This window comes from Eptesicus fuscus, chromosome 3 (genome assembly GCF_027574615.1).
Source record: "Eptesicus fuscus isolate TK198812 chromosome 3, DD_ASM_mEF_20220401, whole genome shotgun sequence".
In the NCBI taxonomy this organism is placed as follows: Eukaryota; Metazoa; Chordata; class Mammalia; order Chiroptera; family Vespertilionidae; genus Eptesicus; species Eptesicus fuscus.
In genome coordinates, this window is record NC_072475.1 from 66,092,760 (window position 1) to 66,109,558 (window position 16,799).

Sequence of the window (16,799 nt, forward strand, 5' to 3'; positions counted from 1 at the left end):
TATTGATTTCAGAGAGGAAGGGAGAGGAAGAGAGAGATAGAAACATCAATGATGAGAGAGAATCATTGATCAGTTGCCTTCTGCACACCCCCTACAGGGGATTGAGCTCACAACCCAGGCATGTGCCCTTGACCAGAATTGAACCTGAGACTCTTCAGTCCACAGGCTGACACTCTATTCACTGAGCCAAACCAGCTAGGGCTCTATGTCCTTTTTTATGCTTGTTGTCTACACTGAGTGGCCAGATTATTATGATCTCTGAATGCATAATAATCTGGCCACTCAGTGTGTGTGTGTGTGTGTGTGTTTTATATACTACATTTTAGAACATATGTTTTTATTGATTTTAGAAAAAAAGGAAGGGAGAGGGAGAGATAGAAACATCAATGAGAGATGTTTCTAATATATATATATATTAGAGGCCCGGTGTATGAATTCGTGCATGGGTGGGGTCCGGCCAGCCTGGACAGGGGGAGGGGACATGGGCAGTTGGCTGGCCTGCCTTCTGGTCGAACTCTTGTTCGAGGGAATAATTTGCATATTAGCCTTTTATTATATAGGATATACACTAAGTGGCCAGATTATTATGTGTTCAGAGATCATAATAATCTGGCCACTCAGTGTATTTGTTGTAGTTCTCTCTAAGTATCTTGGATATCCTTATAACCACTGTTTCAACTCTAGGAGCTTGCTTGCCTCCATTTCATGTACTTATTTTTCTGGGATTTCTCCTGTTCTTTCATTTGGGTCATGTTTCTTTGTCTCCCATTTTGCCTGCCTATCTGTAATTGTTTCTGTGTATGAGATAGTCTTGGTAGTATGGCCTTATGTAGTAGATGTCTTGTGGGGTTTGTGGTACAGTCTCCCTGATCACCTGAGGTAGGTGCTACAAAAATGTCCCCTGTGTCAATTATGTGAGCCCTCCTGTTATAGTTGAGTCTTGATTGCTGTTGGCCCATGCATGGGGGAAGGTTGCTCCTCCAGCTGGCTACGAGGATGGATTCTGACTACAATGTATGCACTGCTGTATGGCATGGCTCTCGCTATACTTTTTTCTTTATATTAATCCCTAAAAGTAGTTTATGTTTGTCTTAATTTTATTTTTTAATTTCCATCCATCCATCCATCCATCCATCCATCCCTCTCCCTTTGGACAAGCATAAGCTTTTTCTCTGTATATATGGGTTTGTTTCTGTTTTGTTTTTTATTTATTCTATGTTTTTTAGATTCTGCATATAAATGAAATCATAATGGTATTTGTCTTTCTCTGTCTGATTTCTTTCACTTAGCATAATACCCTCAAGGTCCATCCATATTGTCACAAATGGCAAGATTTTATTCTTTTTTATTGTATATCCATATACCACATTTTAGAACATATGTTTTTATTGATTTTAGAAAAAAAGGAAGGGAGAGGGAGAGATAGAAACATCAATGAGAGAGAAACACCCATCGGCTACCTCCTACTGGGGATTGAGCTCACAACCCAGGCATGTGCCCTGACTAGGAATTGAACCAGCAACCTCTTGGTGAATGGGATGAGGCTCAACCAATTGAGCAACACCAGCTGGACCATATACCACAGTTTTATCCATTCATCTGTCGATGGACATATAGATTGCTTACATATCCTGGCTATTGTAAATAATGCTGCGATGAACATAGGGGTGCATTTATCTTTTTTAATTAGTATTTTTGTATTCTTTGCATAAATGCCCAGAAGTGGTACTGCTGGGTATTATTGCAGCTCCATTTTTAATGTTTTGAGGACTCCCCATATTGTTTTCCAGCTATTGCTATAATCCCCTGCAGTTTAGTTTCCCTTGGTTCCCAATTGTAGTCTGAACCTGGTAACTCAGATTTGGGAGATACCGAAATCCTACTAATGAATTATTCTTCTGCTTCTATTAGCTGGCTAATTTCTGTTGCTTTCAGCTAAAAATCTTGCCAGACCCCACATTCTCTTTTCTTCTCTATTTCACTCACATCCCACAGCTATCTTGGAGCTTCACTGTTCACAGACCTCCTCAAACCACCTCTGAATACCCAGACTTCATCGTGTGGCCTCTCTCCTTTCCCCCACTTTTTATCTCTTTATTCCTCAGGTAAACATTATCTTTCTCTTAAAAAGCTATAATTCCTCCACTCTGGTGATGATGGCAAGATGGGGGAGGGGGAGGGCAAATACAGAATTCCATTTTGCAAACATTGGGGAGGCTAAAATAAAACTGGGCATTTACATGTTAATTTTTGGGGAGCATAACACATGCTTTCAGATAGGTTAATTAAAAGAGTGTGAGTCACTTTGTCCACAAAGGGCAGTTAAATCTAGAGGTACAGAAACAGTCAGTTATTCCTGTTTTCGATGGCTTATCTTCATGGCTGTTTGGTGGGGATCTGGAAATACCAGTTCCCAGGATTAATACTGTCCTAGAGTAACTTACAGGCTTGCTGCGTGGGTCTCCAAGCTGCCCTGTTTCTGGCACAAAGAAGGAACCCAGCACTGATAAAAACAAAGCACAAAAGAGATGAAGATTGACCCTTTTGGTCCACAGGGACGCAGAGTAAGATCATGATTGGGGGGTGGCCGTGGCTCTGTGAAACACTGAAGAAAATCTGCCAACTTCTCAGTTTTACTTCGTGTCCACCCTGCCTGCTGACTTACACAGACAAATGGAGGCCTGGACAATTCACGAGGGAAAACAAAAATGAAAAACCTCTTTCTTCAATTTTCAGTATTGTCAGGAAGTCATACATGAAGCTCCTAAAGTGCATGGTCAAATGACCTGGCTGTGGGAGTATGACTACGATATTTAAAAATTGTTCTTATTGTTGTTGATTGAGGTGCTCTGGTGGGAGGGAGAGTGGTTGGGTAGAAACACCTGAGGAAATGTCCTCAGGATCCTGAGTTTTGTTCCTGGCTTCGCTTTAAACTAGTCACATGACTTTGGAGAAACAATTTATTTCATTGGCTCTCAGTTTTCCCTCCTGTTAAGTGAGAAGAGATTGGGTGACTTAACAAATCCTGTTAGCTCTTAAGTTTAAATATAGTCCCCTTTCTTGTGGTTTCAAGGGACAGCTTAAATGTTTCTTTCAGTGATATAAAAAAGAACAGGAAAAGTCTCAAGTACAAGCCCTATTACACATCTGTAGCTAAGTAGACTTGATATGCAAAATCCTTCATCCTCCACTATTGGTATTAAAATTCTATAGCAAAACCTTGAAAATAGGGAGACCAATCTCTAGTAAATGAGATGACCCACCATGGCTCTGAATCAGGAAGTAAGGAATAAAACCTATCTCCTGAGATATAGAAGGAGTGTCTGCCGGCAGCAAAGCCTCAGACAACCTGAAGAGATCAACTAGAGAAGAGAAAGAACCTTGATGGGCTGACAGTATTCACAAAAGACTTGAAAGACAAAAAGGATGGGAGAAGCAGAGACATCAGATACACAGAGAAAAGGAGCAAGAAGAGAATGGTCAAAATTGGAGGTGGTGGCTGCAGAAGGAAAGGCTAAGAACAATGAGCTGTGAGTGAGAAGCTGCTTCAAACTCTTTGGTTCAAGTCAGGCTGTAAATGCATACATACACACACAATACTGTAATACTAAAAACAGGGTAGTGCTGGAACAATTGGACACCATATGCAAAAACAAAAAAAATCTAGACAGAAAGAAAAAAATTGAAAAAAGGAAAGAAAAAGAAAAAAAATCTAGACCTTACACCTTTCACAAAAATTAACCCCAAATGGATCATAAACCTAAATGTAAAATTCGAACCTATATAACTTCCAGAAAATAACATAGTAGAAAATCTAGGTGACCTTAGATTTGGTGACTTTTTAGACATCATATCAAAGGCACAATCCATGAAAAGAATCTTGTTAAGTGGCACTTCATTAAATTTTAAAATGTCTCCTCTTTAGGAAAAAAAACAACACTATTAAGCAAATGAAAAGACAAGCCATGGACAAGGAGAAAATATTTGCAAAACTTGAATCTGATAAAGGACTGGTATCCAAAATTTATAAAAAATTCTTAAAAACTCAACAATACAGAAACAAACAATGCAATTTAAAAGTGGACAACAAACCTGAACAGACACCTCACCAAAGAAGATGTATGGATAGCAAATAAGCACATGAAAAGATACTCAACAGCATATGCCATCAGGACACGGCAAACTAAAACAATGAGATATCACACTATACCTATCAGAATGGCTAAAATCTAAAGCACTGACAATACCAGATGCAGATGAGGATGTGGAGCAACAGGGACTCCCATTCAGGGCTGGCGGAAATGCAACAATGGTTCAGTCACTTTGGAAACAAGTTTGACAGTTCCTTATAAAAAGGAACCTACTCTTAGCATGTGACCCAGGAATTAAGCTCCTTGATATTTACCCAAATGAGTTGAAAACTTAAATCCACACAAAAATCTGCATGCAAATGTTTACAGCAGCCTTATTCCCCTTTCTTTCTGCCTGTCCAAGTTCTGCTTATCTATTATCACCTTTTCAAACCTCATTACCTCCAACAAAGCTATCTGTGGAATGAATTTCTCTAAAGTCTTGTAGTACTTGGAGAAGTGTTATCTAATAAAAACATAAAATGAGCCAAACATGTTTTTCAATTTTCTAGTAGTTACATTAAAAAAGTAGAACAGGTGAAGTGAATTTTATTATGTATTTATTTAACCATATATATCCAGTATATAATACATAATCAATAAAAATATTAATGATACATTTTATGTTATTTTTTCCTACTGTCTTCAAAATCTAGTGTGTACGATACACTTACAGTACAACTCATTTTGTGACTAGGTACAGTTCCAGTGGTCCATAGCCACATGTGGATAGTGGCTACCATATTGGACAGCACATCCTACAGAATTCATTATAAAATTTAGCACAAGATTATTGTCTAGGCAGGCAGAAGATGGGTGCTCCATAAAAATCATAATTGGCGTATGGTCAGCCCGTGACACCCTTATGACAGTTGATGCTCCATTTTCAGAACCACAGAGAAAAATGTGGGAGGTGACTTCTATAGGCTGAAGGATTGTATTCCCCCCTCACCCCAATTCATAACTTGAAGCCTAATCCCCAATGTGATAGTATTTGGAGATTGGGCCTTAGGAATGTGATTAGATCACGAGGTTGGAGCCCTCATGATGAGATTAGTGCCTTTATAAGAAGAGACGGGAGAGAGCTTGCTTCTCTCTGCTCTGCGGGCCAGGTGCAGACACAGATAGAAGGCACTGTCTATAAGCCAGGAAGCCAGTTCTCACCAGATGCCAAATCTGCTGACACTTGGATCTCGGACTTCCCAGCCTCTAAAACGGTTAGAAATATATATATTTTTTAAGGCACCCAGACTATGATATTCTGCTATAACAGCCTGAGCTGACACAGACAGTAACCAGTCACCCAGATAATGTGCTAATGAGACGATTCTCTCCTCACAAACAAGCACCAGACAGTTCAGTAAGAGGACATCAGAGGAGGCTTCTCTGCCGCAGTCCCGAGAACACAGGGAGAGCACAGGCGAGACCAGGAGAACTGAGGCTAGCGCATCGAAGTCTTAGATTCTTCTGCATAACTATTCACAGACATAGCTAGAAGATACCATTGTTCATGAGAACTGGGTGGGCTTTTGAATCTGGATCCAAGAGACTGGTATAACTGGTTTAGATACATGACTGATGATTGATCATACTAAAGCCAGCATTGTTCCTTGGGCATAGAAAAGTATATGTCATTAAAAGACAAATGCCTCGGTGTAATAAACAAAATAATAATTTCCAGGGAAACGTTTCAAATTAAAAAAAAAAATTCTATGGAAAACACTGAATTCTGTTTCTGAAAGTCTCAGAAAGACATCTTGTTGCACGGTGGGTAGATTTTTATTTAAAGACTCAAATATAAACATCTGATTATTGCCAGCGCCTGCCTGTACAAAGTATTCTCATTTCCAGAAAACCTGCTTTTGTGCCCTCTGTCCTAGTCAGTCATATCCCTGGTGACGGTCTCAGCAAGGTGACTTCCTCCCGGTTTTGCTCCAGCCCTGTGGTTTCAGAACACCTTGCGTGCCACAGTGCAGCCCTAGTCCTCTGCAAAGGGAAAGGAAATGAACCAGGATCTTGCCTAACCTGCGTCTTCAATCATTATTTTCATTATTCTTCTTTAAACCAATCACCCCGTTCTTCCGGTGATATTTTTTTAATGGCAACTTCTTATTTACATTACTGTCTGCCTGGAAGGCATGTGAGACTTTTCCTGGTACTGAGCTCAGCTAATTAGCTCGACATACACTCGGCTAAAAGGTTCTCCAGAACAGCAGTTTGGTATGGGGGATGCAGAGGCTGACAGGAAAGATTAGGAGGGAAGGCTCCCATGGTAGCTTCCTCTCTCTACCAAAGCCTAAATTTAGAGCAGCCTTTCTCCTCCAAGCTGAAGGAGAAGTAATGGCAAATATAACAATGTTTGAAGAGAAAAGGAAAAAGAGATTAAAACGCAAATATATATATATATAATTTTTTCTAAACCAAATTCTTTGTTGCACTGAAGAGAGGGGTAGGTGGGAAATGACCCCTTCAAGGGAAGGAGCCCTCACCGGGACTTGCTCAGGTTAAAGGACACTGGTCATGGCCAAGCTTATACTTTTGGGTTTATAGACCTTTATTTAGCAGAGCCCTTTGGTGAGTTTGGGTTTGGTGATGGAGGCAAAACTGTTGGATATGAGAGAGTAACAAAAATTTAGAGAGTGGGAAGTCAGCATTTGGGGTGGGGAGTGGCCAGGAAGATGGTGATAAGCCAGGGCCCCCAAAATTGTGCCACCATCTTGAGATTTCCCCGTGGGGAATAGCTGATAAATTGTTCTGACAGAGTTGCCTAGATTTCTGATTTAATCTATCACCTCTCCTGTGGTGTTCTGCAATTTCCTTATCTTAGTCCAAATCTTCAGTAAAATTCTGCTAAATCCAACAGCATCATATTCATGGTATTGGAAGGAGGGGCTGCTGGTACTCAACCTGGGGCCAAAGGGAGCAAGAAGAGAGGAGGCTATCAGGAGAAACTGAGCAATGGTTTGACAAACAGGTCAGAAAAATGCCATCTCTGGAGAAATCAACAGAAATACTGACTGGAGGCAGAGGAGGGTCACTTCCCAAAGTAAGCGGGTGGAGGGTTCCACTGTCTTACTTGGACATTGGAGAGAGATCTCAGAAAGCTGTAAGATGTGAGACCATCTGGTTCATATTATTGCTTACTGGCATTAAAATACTTGAGTTATCTGTCAGTTCCATGGTCCCCACCTGTATTTCTGACTAGTAAAATTTTAGGGACTGCTGGGATAACTAACTTTTTATTGTATTATGCAAAGATATTTTAAAAACTAATTATTGACATTGTTTCATAAAATTAAGGGCACTTTAACACACAGGCAAAATGGAAAGGGCATAATCGCAGAAAAATTCTTAAGAATTTTGTTTTTCATGAAAATTTTTTTGTTTTTATCTGAAGTGATCTTATACTTTCAACCTAGTAAAGCACTACATAGTTTATTTAGCTTCAGCTTATAGAGTCCTTAAATCTTTCTTCACTTATTTCTTCCAAAAACATTGGTAAACCTCTTATCTGCCAAGTGAGGGCTATGGCTGCTAGATACTGGGGTACAGAGATGAACATGATTCTGCCCTTCTCCTCAATATCGAATGGTTTTCTAACAAAGTCAACCAGGTGGCCCCAACTGCAAACAGTATCACCTGTGCTGTAGTGAAGTAGAGGAACGGGCAGAATACTAATGGCAAAAAGGCCAGCAGTTAGAAAGCAGTCAACCTATCTCTAAGCAGAAGTGCAAGCAACACGAAAGCCTGATGTTAGGAGTTACTTTGCACAGATTACTTGAGTTTTGTTACCAATGATTTAGGAGGATACTGGCAGCACACCCCAGAGATCAGGGAGTTTTTTTAGACTTTTATTTGTTCTGAGTCAATCACGGGGCTAGGAACACACCTTATCTGTGACACGTCAGCGGGTCCATACCACACACTGCACAGAAAGAGGTCACTTACCGGGGTTTGGAGACTAAAAACTGCCCCTTCCCACTGGTCTATAATGGAACGGCTCTGCACACAGCCAGTCTGCGCACTTCAGGACACACCAGGGGAAGGTCAGAGGAGGACAGGACAGGGTGAGGGCTGTGCTGCTATGGCAACCACGCCTGAGGATGTAGTGACCGAGTGGAGATGGAGCACTTGCTCAATACACACAGTGGGAGGTGTCTGGGAGGACATAGGCACATTGGTCCCCTCAGCTCAGTACCACCCCGAGTTACTGGGTAAGTGAGAGTTACAGAGGGAGGCATATCATGGTATCCCAATAACCAGTTCCTGAATTTTCCGGGGAGTAGGGACACACACACACACACACACACACACACACACACACATTTATGTGGGATGAAGATCCAGAGACAGGTACAATGGGGGTTTTCTCTCTTTTCTCTGTACCATTAAAGGGAAAAATCAAGCTCTGTTTCTCTTACATTATGTAATCAGAGTATATGTGTCAAAGGGATAGCTGCTGGAAGTCATTTCCCTCGCCTCCCTCAGTTCTTGTCAGAAACTGGTCTAACATTTTCACACCATTATCCATCCTTACTTAAAACCAACATCTCAAACAGACAGGGGCACGGCTGCAGTTCCAACGTGCCTGGCCGGGTCTGCCGGCTTCTCAGGGGCACAGAAGTGTGACAGTGGCACAGAAGCACAGGAAGTGACTAGGAATGCGCACGGAGGTTCTGCAGCCTTGCGTCCATCCTCACACATTCCCGTTTTAGATTCCGAGCAGCGCTTCCACCCCGACGCGCTCGGAGACAGAAGGGTCTGGCGGAACCACCCCGGTGGAACGAGTGTCCTTCCCTGCAGGAGGTTAGGACCCGAGTTGCGGCCCTGGCCCTCCGCGACCCTAGACCCCGTGCCTTTCCTAGAGAAAGGTCCGGTAGGCGGGCGGGACCCGCAGACCGCGGGGGAGCCAGTGCCTTGGAAAAGCCCAGAAATGCCAGCGGCCAAGGCCAGGGGAGGCGGGAAAGGGAGCGGAGTTGTTCCCCAAGGCCGGTCGCGGAGGACGCGCGGCTCGGCTGGGCGGGGATCGCGGTGGAAGAGAAAGGGAGCGAGGGGGCCCCCCCGGTCCCTGGGGTCTCCCGAGGTCGCTTCCCCAAGGACCCAAAGCAGCGACGGGCGCCGAGGTCTGGCAAGTTCCTGGGAGCCGAGCGAGGGCAGCGAGCTGCTTACCTGGCCGGGCTGGCTGGTGTAGGAGAAGGAGTAGATGTTCTCGGTGCTGAGGTTCACGACGCCGCTGTAGACACGATCGAAATCGGCGCCCCTGGCCGGGGCGTGGGGGTCGCGGCGCGCGAGGGGCGGCGCGGGGCTCCCGGGGGCCGCCGCCCGCAGGAGCCAGGGCAGCGCGCAGAGCAGGGCGAGCCGCGGGCAGCCGGGCATGGTGGGCGCCGCGCCCGCCCCGCAGCGGAGCCGCCCCGGGGACCCGGCGAGCGCAGAGCCGGTCCTTCCAAAGCGCCCCCGGGGCCTGGCGCGGGCTGCAGCGCAGCGCGGCGCGGGCGATGCCCGGCCAGCCCCGCCGACCAGGACTGGCAACGCGCTGGGGAAGGACCGAGCAAAGATCGAGGCAGCCGCCCGGGGTCTCCGCGGGAGGTCACGGCCGGGAGTAAGGGGGCGGGAGATCCGCCGGCCGGGGGCTGCAGCTTTTGCTCCCCGGCTTCTAAGTCAGTGTCCTGCCCCTTTTCTCATTTCTGAGAATCTCCCACTGACCAAACCAGAATTTCAACCGATCGCTTCCCCTTCAACCTCAAAAAAAAAAAAACAAAAAAAAAAAAGCATTGAAGACATTAAAAAGAAATATCCACTAGTCTTGAAGAGTCATCCTGACCAGCCACCGAGCAGGCAACTCAATCCGTTTCAAATAAACGTGCACCCTGGCTGCAAGCGAAGAAATAGACAGCACCAGAGCCTGTCCCCAAAGAGGGTGCCCGAGTGCGCCCGGCCAGGCGGCCACCTGCAGAGAACCCCTGCCTGTCTGAATGATGGCTATTAACTCTCAGGTCTCCCTTCTCTAACAGAACCCCTTTCCAGGCACCGGCTCTATTTCCTGATCACCTCCTGTTCTCCAAGGAGAGCCTCACGTCATCGCTTTCCCTCTAACCATCTGTGTGTGCAAATACGCACAGTCATTAAAAAAATAAATAGATATGGTTAAGAGGACAATTTCTACCACCACCTGATGCCTGTCCCGGAAGTTGCCAAGGGTGACTCAGAGTAACTAGATTTATGCAGAAGGCATTTCTTTCCACCCTGTCTCTTGCCTACCTCACACTTGGTAATGACTTTTTTAGATTCTGAAAGATTCCCTAGGATTCTGTATGTTTTTCAGAAGAGAGAGACACACAGCCCATCATTAAAAGGAAACTTTCTGACCAAAAATAGGGGATTCGATTTAAACAGTTCAAGAGCCAGATCAAGGGCGTGGTGAAAACAGGATCACTTGGAAGTCTTGGAGAACAGCAAATAGTCACCATTCAAGTGTAGAAGGGGACTCATTGTTTTATTTCATCTGTAAGTTATTTACAGACTAGAAAAGCATATAATTAGGTTCAACTTGAAGGAACATTAAGAAAGAAGTCACAAAGAAGGAACCGATCTTGTTCAAAAAGTTAAGATTACAGATTAAAATCCTAGCATTTATCATTCAAAGGGAGTTTTTTTGTTTGTTTTACCTCATTGAATTACTACAATTTATTAAAACTTCAAAAATAAGTGCAATGCATTTGGTATAAAGTTTTGTAACTGCACAATCAGAAAACAATGCTGATGACTCCTTATTAGGACAATTTTTTACTTTTTAAAAAATGTTCTTGAAAATGTGTGCCATAAGGACAAAAATACTAAACAATGAGGAATAGTCCAGTAGTTAAAGTTTAAAACAGAGCTCACTGCTTTTAAAAAACATAACATGGTAACTTCATTCAGAATTTGAATGACTTCAAACTGCTGTATTGAAAATGTCTATGACTCTTTTTGGAATTTAACAACATTTAATTATTGAAATTTGTGAAACCCTTCAAGGTCAGCTTGCCTGGCCAGTTCAAGCACTCAATAGACCTGTGGTATTATGGAGTCTTACTCAACATTGGGAGAGAGGAGGAATGGGCTCTTTCACAAGGCAACCCCTTATTTTGGGGGCAAATGTCTCATTAGAAAGATATTTTCACATTCTAATTGAAATTTGCCTCTTTTCCACTTACAGGTATGAGTTCTGCCCTCAGGAGCCGTAGGAATAAACCTAATCCTTCTTCCACATGACGGCCTCGTAGGTACTTGAAGAGAGCTGTGGCCCTCAAGGCTTTATCCTACCTTTAAGCAACGAAATTAGAAGCAATTGGACTCGATTATCATAGCACAGAACCGAAATATTTATTTTAAACCATTATAGATGATATCTATACCAGACTTTTCAGTTGATATGTTACAAATCACCCTATCCTATATAATAAAAGCCTAATATGCTAAGTGTCCAGTTGTCTGGTGACCGGTCGACTGTTCAACCAATCAAAGAGTAATATACTAATGATATGCTAAGGCCACTCAACCGCTAGCTATGATGTGCACTGAGGACCAGGGGGCAGATGCTCTGACCGGTAGGTTAGCTTGCTGCTGGGGTCTGGCCCATCGGGACTGAGCGAGATGGGCCGGACATGCCCTGGAGCCCTCCTGTGGTCCCTCCCAGCCCTGATTGTGCACCGGTGGGGTCCCTTGGCCTGGCCTGTGCCCTCTCGCAATCCAGGACCTCTTGGGGGATGTCAGAGAGTCGTTTTTGGCATGATCCCACAGGCCACTTCCCTCGGGAAGGCGCCAGATGCAGGGCTCACGGCTGGCGAGTGCTGCTGCAGTGGCATGAGCCTCTCTGGATAGGGACTGATTGGACTTGAGCCCGAAGCGGGCTCAGTGGGGCCGGGATGAGCGGGAGCGGCAGGTAGGAGCTGCAGGCAGTGTTGGACTGCGGGTTTCGGCCTGATCCTCACAGGCCACTCCGAGAGACCCCACTTGTGCACAAATTTGTACACCGGGCCTCTAGTATTCTAATAATACCATAAGGTAAGTAGTTAGCAAGAAACTTAGTGAAATGAAATATTACTTAATCATACTCCGTATTAAAGCTGGAAACAGAATACAGGTCTCTTTATTTCTTTCCAGTTGACTCTACTTCTTTTAATTTATTCATCAGTCATCTGGGATGTTAGCACTGCAAGGACAAGTTTTGTCTATGTTGTTCACTGAGAGATCCCCAGGGCTTAAAACAGTGCTTGGTACATAGTTAGACACTCCAGAAGTAATTGTTGAATGACTTAAGTTGTTACAATTTATATTAGGTTTAACCATATAAATTGGTCACTTGTACAGTGCAAAAGTGGTTGAATATTAACACTTTCGTGTCATTCCGCCTAATAGAATGGAAATCTGGGTGTTCATGTTTAACTGATCTGTAAATTCTTATTCAGTTTTTATCCTTGATGCCATTGAATACAGTTTACTTATATGTTACTATCTCTGTATAATTCATTCTTTTTAAAAAAAATATATTTTATTGATTTTTTTTACAGAGAGGAAGAGAGAGGGATAGAGAGTTAGAAACATCGATGAGAGAGAAACATCGATCAGCTGCCTCTTGCACACCCCCTACTGGGGATGTGCCTGCAACCAAGGTACATGCCCTTGACCGGAATCGAACCTGGGACCCTTGAGTCCGCAGGCCAACGCTCTATCTACTGAGCCAAACCGGTTTCGGCTATAATTCATTCTTAAAGGTGAATTGCTGGGTTAAAGGGAATGTGTTTTTAAATTTTTGATATATTACCAAGTGTTCCTCCAAGAAGGCTATACCAATTTATACACCCACTAACAAACTATAAGATTCATTGTTTTTCCCTCCCTTGTAAAGCTTTTTTGTATATTAGGCCAGTCTTAAATCTTTTGAATTATATGGAAGACCAAGGACACTATGTATTTTCTACTGAACCAGTGGTCGGCAAACTGCAGCTCGTGAGCCACATGTGGCTCGCGAGCCGCGGTTTGCCACTTTGTTGACTAATGAGTTTGCTGACCACTGTACTAAACAATAAAAATAAAAACACTGTGATTAACTTGTTCCTTGTTTTACTATATATTTCAAGATTGGTTAAAATTTGAAAATTTTCTAGTGTTCTATGCTGTTAATCTATACTAATAAAAGGGTAATATGATAATTAGATCGGATAGACTGGACGTCTTCTGGAAGTCATTCTGGACGTCCTTACTGACAAAGCCGGGGGTGTGGCCAGCCTGCAAACTGCCTGTGACCCCTCTCCCAGGCCAGTCCCACCCCCAGTGGAGACCCCAACCCCAATTGGGGGCGTGGCCAGCCTAAAAACTGCCTGAGGTCCCTCACCCAGGCTGGCTCCACCCCCCAGCGGGGACCCCTACCCTGATCGGGGTGGGGCTAGCCTGAAAACCCCATGGCCCCTTGCCCTAGCTGGCCTCACCCCCCAGCGAGGACCCCCCTCCCTGATCCAGGGCCCCCTATAGGGCAGGCCAACCGGCCCCCACCTGTGCACCAGGCCTCTATCTTATATAATAAAAGGGTAATATGCAAATTGACCCTAACGGCAGAACGACCACAACAACTACTGGACCAGTCACTATGAGGTGCACTGATCACCTCTTGGTCCATTTCCCCGGCTGTCAGGCACTGATCACACAATGGCGAACAGGGAATCGGGGGTGGGTGGTGGCAGGGGGTGGGGCCTGCTGCAGGCAGCTGGGGAAGATGGCCCTGATCGCAGGCCAGGCCTAGGGACCGTACCCGTGCACGAATTTCATGCGCCCGGCCTCTAGTGTATAACAAAAGCATAATATGCTAATTAGACTGGATGTCCTTCCGGACGACCTTCCAGACGAAGCCAGGGCTGCAAGGGAAGTCCAGGTCCCGGGTGCCTGCCAGCAGCCAGGGGAAGTAAGGCCTACTCTTGCACAAATTTCATGCATCGGGCCTCTAGTACTATGATATAATCCTAATTCTAGCCCAAATCCATTGAATGACTAAGGTAATTAACCTCCCAGGATTTCAAGATTGCTGTAAGGATAAAAGAGGGAAAGAATATACTTGAAAATGTATTGGACTGTTTAAAATAGTTACACAACTAAATATTATTGTTGTAGGACTCCTAGTTCAATAGCTAAAAGAGCAAAATCTGATCCATCAGCCAGGTTTTAAAAATATCTACAATGCAAAGCTTCCACTGTGAGAGACGGTAAATACAAACAGAGAATAGCCAGACTATATATGACAATAGACCTTTGACCCACAACATTTTCAGGAAATAGACCCAAACAGTTAGGACTTGGGCAGTGACTGCCAACTTCCCCAATTTTGCTCCTGCTTCCAACTCAAGATCAATCAGAGAGAGCCAAATATGCTCCCCAAACCATACATACTCTGCTTCTAGTTAGTTGGCCTCCTGCTCCCCATGTCACCAAGACCTAATCAGAGCATTTCTGAAACCCTCCCTTTTCCCCCACTACTACTTTGAAAATGGAACTTTAATATGAAATACACAACAGAGGGACAATTTCTTGGGGTTTCAGAAAACCCGTGTACAGTATTTGTTATCAATGTGTCTGTTTCTATATAAACATTTCCTTCTCTACTATACTTGATGTATACTCCAGATGAAGATCTTCACGCTGTACCTGACTCTCTATAGGCTAAAGTTCCCCTTGACACAGGGAAAAAAATTGGAGTGGAATCTGTTAAAGTTCAGGTAGAGTCTACCAAACTGATAGCCAAACTTCCCCAACGCTAGAAGCTAAAGAAAAGCCTCAGCTCTATAGTCGAGGGCCTTATATCTCAAGGCCTTTTTACAATCTGCCCTAACACTTGTAACATTCCTGTCCTGCCAGCAAAGAAACCAAATGAACAAGAATATTGATTTGTTCAAGATCTCAGGGATATCAATGCAATTCTTCCCCTCCCCCCCCAATCCATTAGAATCTAATACTAAATACTATCCTGCCAACAGTTCTTCCCCAAACCACCTGCTTCCCTGTAGTGGAGTGTTGCTCTGCCTTTCTCTGTGTGCCCCTACACCAGAACAAATCACCATCTTTTTGCCTCATTGGAGAGGATAATACTCTATATGGACAGTTAGGCCCAAAAGGTTTACTGAAGCCCCTCCTGTTTTCCTAAGTCCTTAATAAAGAATGAAAGGATCCAGACCTAGCCAGCTTGCTCAGTGGTTAGAGCATCGGCCCTATGGACAGAATGGTCTTGGGTTCAATTATGGTCAAGGGCTCATATCTTGGTTGCAGGCTCAATCCCTGGCCCGAACGAGGTGTGTGCAGAAGGCAACCAATGGCTGCGAGCGATGTTTCTCTCTCTCTGTCTCTCCCCCTCCCTTCCAGTCTCTCTGAAAATTAATGGGCCGAAAGCGGTTTGGCTCAGTGGATAGAGCGTTGGTCTGCGGACTGAAGGATCCCAGGTTTGATTCCGGTCAAGGGCATGTACATTGGTTGCGGGCACATCCCCGGTAGTGGGTGTGCAGGAGGCAGCTGGTCAATGTTTCTCATCGATGTTTCTAGCTCTCTATTCCTCTCTCTTCCTCTATGTAAAAAAAAAAAAAATCAATAAAATATATTTAAAAAAAATTAATGGGAAAAATGTCCTTGGGTGAGGATTAACAAAAATATTTAAAGGCTCCAAATTTCCCTTGTGATTCAATTTTAATATATAATATGGATGATTTCTTACTTTGTTCAGAGAAGTCCGCAAGAAAGATTCCACTTACTTGTTCTCAGGCTTAGCAGAAAAGGGAAATACAACTTCAAAAAAGATAAATTACAATTTTGCCAAAATATAGTCCATAATTTAAGGCATGACCTATTTAAGGAGGGAAAAACATTTCACTCATGACAGGTTAGAGACTATTCAAACTTACCCTAGACTCCTCAAAAAACTACAATTGAGGTGATGTCTAGAGGTCTAACTGAATAGTTCAGACAGTGGGTACAAATTCTTTTGAGATTGTTATACCTTTCTACGAAATGCTAAATCTTTGGTAAGAACCACTCTTTTAAGAGCCCACATATTAAACAAATCTTCTATAATCCAAAGAAGGCTCTTCAACAGTCTGCTTCCCTAGACATCCCGAACAACAAAAACCCTTCTGTCTATTTGAATGTTCTTGGCAAACCTTGGGGTTTGAACTCAACTTCATGGGAACCATTAAAATCCCATCACTATTGTAGCCTCACCCTCGATCCAGTTGCAAAGGCTGATACTCCTTGTCTTAGGGCGTTGCCAATGCAAACCGGGTCAATACTATGCTTCTGCTGAATTTATTCTAGGCTCCCTGCTTGACCGTATGGTTCCCCATCCAGACTTTACTGACTGAGAGCACACAGAACTTCAGCCAGTCAGTTAACCTCTGTTGCTCTCTCCCTCTCATAATACTATTAATGGCTGTAAGACCTTGTACTCTGCTACTCTTCTGCCCTTACCATAAGAAGGGGAACCTCATGATTATCTTACTTCAGTTAGGGAACTTTCTGTACCTGCTCAGCTTTGTTAGAGACTGCCAGTGAGAATTTTGACCTAACATTTTTTGTTAATCTTTACCCAACGATATTTTTCCATTGATTTTTAGAGAGAGTGGAAAGGACGGGGAGAAACACAGAGAGAGAAACATT

At 43.8% G+C, this 16,799-nt stretch overlaps 2 protein-coding genes across 6 annotated transcripts in view; one reads left to right on the forward strand and one right to left on the reverse strand.

Annotated features, from left to right (window-relative positions):
- SIDT1 (SID1 transmembrane family member 1) overlaps positions 1–9,506 on the reverse strand; it is a 94,463-nt gene extending 84,957 nt beyond the window's left edge. For all 5 annotated transcript variants that reach the window (XM_054713968.1, XM_054713967.1, XM_028153305.2 and 2 more), the window contains exon 1: positions 9,300–9,506. In XM_054713968.1, coding sequence (XP_054569943.1) covers positions 9,300–9,506 — 207 coding nt within the window. The remainder of the gene's footprint in view (positions 1–9,299) is intronic.
- Positions 9,507–11,342: 1,836 nt separating this feature from the next.
- Positions 11,343–16,799, forward strand: part of SPICE1 (spindle and centriole associated protein 1) — a 79,908-nt gene continuing 74,451 nt past the window's right edge. The window contains exon 1 of the mRNA XM_054713965.1: positions 11,343–11,392. The gene's annotated coding sequence lies outside the window, so the exon portion shown is untranslated. The remainder of the gene's footprint in view (positions 11,393–16,799) is intronic.